Source organism: Dendroctonus ponderosae, unplaced genomic scaffold (assembly GCF_020466585.1).
Source record: "Dendroctonus ponderosae isolate FM_Combo_2020 unplaced genomic scaffold, Dpon_F_20191213v2 Dpon_F_20191213_1, whole genome shotgun sequence".
Lineage (NCBI taxonomy): Eukaryota > Metazoa > Arthropoda > Insecta > Coleoptera > Curculionidae > Dendroctonus > Dendroctonus ponderosae.
Window position 1 is genome coordinate 1,800,626 of NW_026017110.1, and position 6,611 is coordinate 1,807,236.

The 6,611-nt window shown below is 38.5% G+C and overlaps 2 protein-coding genes across 4 annotated transcripts in view; one reads left to right on the top strand and one right to left on the bottom strand.

Moving 5' to 3' along the window:
- Nucleotides 1-1,610: 1,610 nt before the first annotated feature.
- The window catches only part of LOC109539027 (4-coumarate--CoA ligase), a 14,211-nt gene continuing 9,210 nt past the window's right edge, over nucleotides 1,611-6,611 (bottom strand). For all 3 annotated transcript variants that reach the window (XM_048670533.1, XM_048670534.1, XM_019906538.2), the window contains exons 7-11: nucleotides 5,812-5,923; nucleotides 5,534-5,754; nucleotides 5,292-5,470; nucleotides 5,072-5,227; nucleotides 1,611-2,355 (exon numbers count right to left, since the gene is read on the bottom strand). In XM_048670533.1, the coding sequence (XP_048526490.1) occupies nucleotides 2,077-2,355; nucleotides 5,072-5,227; nucleotides 5,292-5,470; nucleotides 5,534-5,754; nucleotides 5,812-5,923 (947 nt within the window). In that variant the 3' untranslated portion in view covers nucleotides 1,611-2,076. The remainder of the gene's footprint in view (nucleotides 2,356-5,071; nucleotides 5,228-5,291; nucleotides 5,471-5,533; nucleotides 5,755-5,811; nucleotides 5,924-6,611) is intronic.
- Nucleotides 2,766-4,838, top strand: LOC109539028 (serine/threonine-protein phosphatase 4 regulatory subunit 2). The gene is made up of 2 exons (XM_048670535.1): nucleotides 2,766-3,785; nucleotides 3,840-4,838. Exons 1-2 carry the CDS (start codon nucleotides 2,901-2,903, stop codon nucleotides 4,569-4,571), a joined length of 1,617 nt encoding a protein of 538 aa, XP_048526492.1. The 5' UTR covers nucleotides 2,766-2,900; the 3' UTR covers nucleotides 4,572-4,838.

Here is a 6,611-nt window from a genome sequence, read left to right on the forward strand (position 1 = left end):
TGAGGTTACGGAGTCTATAATTTGCTCATCGGTCAACATTTCTCTTGTAAGAATGCCATTATCAATGCTCACATATTCGAAAAAATTGAAATCACGCAATTTGGTTTTAACCTGTTCTTCGACAAAATTGGGGTCATCTTCATCTGAGTCATACTCGTAGTCAGAGTCTTTATGCTTTTCTAACCATTCATTAAGTGGGATTTTATCGTCTGGTTCATAATCATTTTCTTTTCTTACAAATCCACCATGCTTAAAGAAATTTGCAATGGTTTTTCGGCTAACTTTTTGTCAAGCTCTATGAATGAAATTGACTGTATCTAAGAGATTTATAGAAAATGTTTCATTTTTATCGATCGCCTCTAACATTTTCGTACGAAGAATTTTCCTATAATGACTTTAGGGAATGTATTACTCCTTGATCCATAGGTTGATCTTATGTCCATACCATACTGATCTTATGTCTCTTCTTAAAACGCTCTACCCAACTTCTAGAACAAGCAAACGTTGTTTTTGATTTTACTCCCCATTTCACTAGCATTTTCTTGCAAAACACTGCCACTTATGAGAACGTTTTCTTGTCTCTTTTGAGTAAACGACTTAATAAGTCCCTTTGTCAACCTATTCATGTGCAGATTATTTTAACTTCTTACGTCTAACATTTGTTTTGTCATACGCTGATAAAATGTTTTCTTTGTTTTTCCATATTGTTGCAACAGTAGACTTCCCAAGTGCTAATTCCTTACAAATGTCACTCTGCTTTACTCCACTTTTTATTTTGTTAATAACCTCGTACTTTTCATTTAGTGAAAAAGCTTTGCATTTTTGTTTTTCCATTCTAAAATGATTTATAAACATAACGCGGCAAAAAACAACAAGGCACTGCCTGTTTCTCACCCTCACTTATACAAACAACTCCGCACGATTCGTGTTGCAGAGCGTGGAAGTTCGTTATAAACGGAAAGTGAATATACAACTAACCTAAAAAGTGATCGTTATATTCGAAACTTCGTTGTAACCAGTAAAAAAATACGTTGGTCTTTATGGACGTTTCAATTAAAAGAGTAAAGTTCGTTTTAACCGAAAGTTCATTATAAGCGGACTTTACTGTATTTAGATTATTGGGATCTGCAGATGTTTATTTACGGTTAAGCCATTTTTCTCCCAGACTTACTTAATGTGCGCATTAACATACAAAAATAGATTTGCCTTTCAGTAAACACCTTTTTGGTTCCCTGAAGTTGTTTTGTGACTGGGACAGATTTAATGATTTCCTCAATTTATTTTAAATGTCTTGAAGTTTCCACCTTCATTCCGGTTACCCATCAATGATAAGAAAATTTTCTTGTTAAAAACTGTGAAGTCCTGTCCTTACAGTTATTTTTCCATTTCCCGCATTATTGGTTTTTGTAAGTAAAATATGTGGGCACAAAATAGGATTTATTATGCTTCTACGGTCTTCTCTAAACCAATTCGTCAAAATAAGCGCGGGATTAGCCTGAGGTGAAGCCTTAATTGTGGCGCGTTTATTGAAATCACGTTGATTTGTTGTTTTTCCTCCTTGAAACCCACAATAGTTTTCCGTATTTCGCACTTTCAATAAAACCATAACACATTTTCAAAATTTAATTTTATTAAAAAATCCAATGCGAAAGTAGTCTGGTAAATCTCTAACAATACTATTTACAAACTATAACTATAAATATTGATGTTTTTTTAAAAAACTACTACTACTTTTCAACTTAGAAAAAAATTGTCTGTGTACATCACATAATTAAGTTTGTGTAACTTTCGATCTCAATACCAATTTGGCAAATTAAATAAACGCAATTTGAGATAAATAGTAGTTATTGCTCCCCCTCTCTCAAAATCAACGAGTAACAACCGGAGTATTCTCCAGAAATATCAACATACTTTGAAAGTATTCGGCTTTTGATTAATAAATTAAATCTTAATTTTAGTGCATTCACACGTATTCAAAATCAGTCAATCCTGCAATACAACATTGCTCAGAATTTCGAAAAAACTATTCGCCAAAAAGAGTCAAACGCACATTTACATATCGAAATCCGCAGGGTTTTAAGGGTTCTGGATCTTCAGCTCATTCCTGAGGATTTTGCCACTGGGGTTGCGTGGAATGGCCTGGATGAACTTAACACCGCCCGCCAACTTTTTGTAGTGCGTCACTTTAGAACTGATGAATTTTTTTATGTCTTCTTCGTTGATATTCTCGCCTGGTTTAGCCACTACATAAGCTCTTGGTACTTCACCTGCCAATTCATCAGGCACTCCTACCACTGCCGCGTCAATAATTCCTTCGATTTCCAGTATCAAATTTTCTAGTTCAGTTGGTGAAACCTGAAACAAACAAAAAAAAATGATTAATATTAATTTTTTTTTGCGCCAGAACTACCTTTCAGCCTGTTGCCGGCTATTTTTTTTTAATACAGCTTGAAAATCTCTAGAATGAACCAATATTTAAAAAAATTATCATTGAAAATTAAAAAAAAATCCAATGATTAAAAATTAGCAAGGAACTATAAAAATGCTAATAGACCACTGCAAATGTTAAACAAACAAAAATCTGTTGAAAAATTTCTCATGTACCCAGTGAATATCAAAGCAATTAACCAAAATGCAATATCTATCATTTTCAAATATTCACTAATTAACTGATAAATGGGCGCAAATTCCAAAGTACAGCCCTGTCGCTATGCGCACGGCTTTCGTCATCGAATAAATATTTGGACACCATTGGCAACAGTGAACCATGCGACCAGTAATCGTTAGCTTTGCAAGAGAAGAGGAGGTGTCGTAGTACGTGACAAGTGATCGTGCGACAAACGTCAAGCAGCATTTTTATTAGTGTTTGGTTCCGAAATTGTTGTAAATTGTGTTCAAACATGGAAAATCCGGAGGAAATCTTGCACAGTCTTGAGGAATTTGCCAAAATGAAGCCCAAAGACATACCCAGAGAGTTGGAGGAGTACCTAAAGTTCGTTGCCAAGACTGGGGACCCAGTATATCAATGGCCAGCGATTAGAAGCCTATTTCGTGAGAAACTAATCAGTGTGATAACCGAGTTTTACGAGTCCTGCACTTCGATGGAAATTCCGCCTTGTCCCAACGTCGAAATGTTCAACTATGATCTCATGAAGACCTTCATTTTGGAAAAACTGGACACATTTGCCTCGGCCCCTTTTACACTACAAAGAATATGTGAATTGTTGACAAGCCCCCGCAAGGAATACACCAGAATCGATAAATACATGCGGGCATTGGAAAAAAACATACTGGTAGTAAGTACAATGGAGCCATGCGGGCGAAGAACTGAGAATGGGGAAAGCATAATGAATGGGGTGGAGTCGGACCATGAGATGGTTCCTGAGCCTGCCAACGAGATCAACGTAGAGGAAATGGACGATTTCAATGCCCCTTCATATGTACAGTCCAGCAACCATGTAGCTGAACACATTTCCTTTGATAACACCACCAATGGAACACACATCGAGATTGAGAGCACAGTGGACACATTTTCCAGCGAAAAGGTGACCTCTGAGGCCTCCACATCCAGCCAGGAAATAGTTTGCGTTCAGTATGTATCCATTGAGCCGGTAGATGAAACCGCCCAGAACCTCTCCGATGATTCCAAGGAATCGAGTGTTTCCCTCACCATCACTGCCATTAATGTGAAAGAACAAAACGAACCTCCTCACGAGCAAGAACGAGACTCAATTCAAACAGAGGGCTCCTCACAGAGCACTGATATCATAATGGAAAACATCACTGTAAGTAGCTTCCCATAAAAAGCTTTATTTTAGCTAACTGGTTTGTCGTTGCAGGCCAATATTAATGAGGTGGAAGAAAAGGTTTTATCCGAAGACGAACCACTACAGCCTGCCACAACTTCCGAAGGCCCCAGTCATTCTGAAACCATATCATCGACGGAGGTTGCAGAAAAACCGCCTGAAGACTCCAAGCAGGCAGAAGTTTCCTCAATAAATGAAGCTCAACCTGACAAAGCTGCCATTGCTGAGGATGACAGTATTTCCTCAACAGACGACTCGGCTTACAAATCCATTGCACTCGAAGAAGTGCAAGATAATCTAAATGCGAGTGTGAAAGTTGAATTGCTGGAAAGTCCGCCCAGCGAACCTCCAGACAATGTGACTAACGTTGTAGATTCCACTACAGAAACAGCCGATGATAACGTTGAGCAAGTAGAAAAATTGGATTTGGCAGATTATAGCCAAGAAAGCTCCTCCTTAGACCTGGATAAGCCTTGTGCGGATCAGTCGCCTCAAGTCGAGTCAACGGAAGATGATAAGAAGTGCGAAGAGGAAAAATCCATTGGGAGTATGCCAGTGGAACAACAGAAAGAGGAGGAAACTAATGAGGTTTCAGTTGAACCCCTAGCGGCCAAAGGCTTGGACGAATCGTCAAAAGTTGAAGAAGTTTCTTCGTTTTCAATGGGCGACGAAGAAACTCGCATGGAAGTGGACGACAGCACATCAGATGTGCCGGTAGAACAGGACAAAGAAGCCGAACCGATGGAAGTGACTCAGAATTCATAGGGATTTTACGACAACTTTTCCAATCTGTTTTATAAAACATTGCTGAATAAATGACGTGTAAATGTAAGCGGTGGCTCCTGTATCATTGACGCGTTGAATTGTATGTAAATAGACTTAAGAATGGAATATTGTTTAGCACTACTATAGTTTTAGACTGCATTTCCTTATTTTATACATTGTAGTAGTGTGCGACTATCTGTAATAGCATTTTGATAATCTAGACGTTCTTTTAGAGTTAGTTTTTATTAAAAAAAACTTCAAAATGTATGTTTGTTGTTTGGTTTTCAAATGTCCAAATGGACTGATTTGTTATCGGTTGATTGTGAAAATGATATTTTGAAACCGCTCAATTTTTGAGTGCATTTTTTCTGTGCTATCCATGCACCCAGATCATATAGGGGGAGTATTCCTCCTTTAGAGAGCAATGACGTCAACTCTTAATGCTCTGTATGCTCTACCTTTCAGAAGTTGAAATAATTTAAATAGACCAAATAACTCACCTGATTTCCTTTCACTTTAATGAGCTCCTTGCATCTGTCGACAATGTAAAAATAGTGGTCTTCATCATAGTAGACCACGTCTCCAGTGTGCAACCAGCCATCCTCATCAATCGTTTCGGCAGTGGCTTTTTCATTTTTCAAGTACCCCATCATGACCTGCGGGGTTTGAAAAACCGAAAATTTAGCCTGTTATTTATTGCGTGCATGTTAAGGGGCTTACCTGAGGTCCTCTTACGAGAAGTTCTCCAGTTTGGTGCGTTCCCATAGATTCCCCAGTAACCAGGCTGATCACCTTGGCTTCCGTGCCTGGATAGAGTATTCCAATGGTGCCAATCTTGGACGGAGGAGTCAATTTTGGCATGATGAACGTTACCGGACTGGTCTCAGTCATCCCATACCCTGCAAAAGAATGGAAAGGTTTTACTCCGAGCAACCGTAGAAACTGGCAATCCTCTAGCTTACCTTGACGAATCATCACATCAGGATTGTCGAGTTTCTGCCTGAATTTCTGCAACAGACCTTCAGTCAACGGCGCAGCCCCTGAAGTGATTTCCTCGATAGAGCTCAGATGCTCTTTAGTTACATTTGGATGGGACGCCAGGAACAAGAGCAATGAGGGCACAACAAAGAGGTAAGTCGGTTTGTAGGTTTCCAGTGCTTTCAGGTAGTCCTCAGGGGTAAACCTAGAGCGATGCTCAATTGAGAATTTGCCCTTTTTGGCTCGGTAAATTGATATTTACCTGGGAATGGTGATGATATGACTTCCTAAGCGTAAGCAAATATTCATGATGCCGTTGAAGCCATAAATATGGAAGAATGGCAGGACTGTGAGCGCCTTGTGTTTTTCTCCACCTGGAATAGCAGAAAACGGTTCTTATTAATGGTGCAAAAGGCGAAGAAAACAAGTACAGGTTTGATAAGAAACTAGTTTTTGAAGTGATAACTTTTTATGGGAGGGTGAACCGATTTTTCTCGGCGGCTCCCACTCCGGCCTCTTCCAACAACTCCTACAATAGCACATATGCATTTCGAATTCGACATTTTTCTCTTAGTGCGGGTGCATCTGTAGATCTGATAAACTTTTCAAATACTTATTGCGTTATTAAACTGACAGTGATTTTGACTTATCAATTATTGAGTGTGATATTATTGTGTTCGGTGCAGTTTATTTTATAACGCTGATAACAATGAATCAACAAATTATCAAGGGAGAAGCTGCAGATACTGCAAATACTAGGTTAAGGGTGCTCATCTACTAAATGCCTGTTCGAGTTTCGCCTTTTTTAAATTTCCAATTAAAGTACACACACAATTATACACACTAAAGCAGTTTAAGTGCAAAAAAATGCGGATCGTCCAACAATTTGCAGAAAAATGTATTACAAGCTTTTTAAAATCATCTTCAAACGACCGGGTATTTATATATTGCAAATGAAATTGCACATTGCCGTGCACTGTTAAATATTGTTTTAAGAACTAACAATCGATGTTGTGCAACAAAATTGTGCCTAAGATCCACTACAATAAAGTTTTTGAAAAA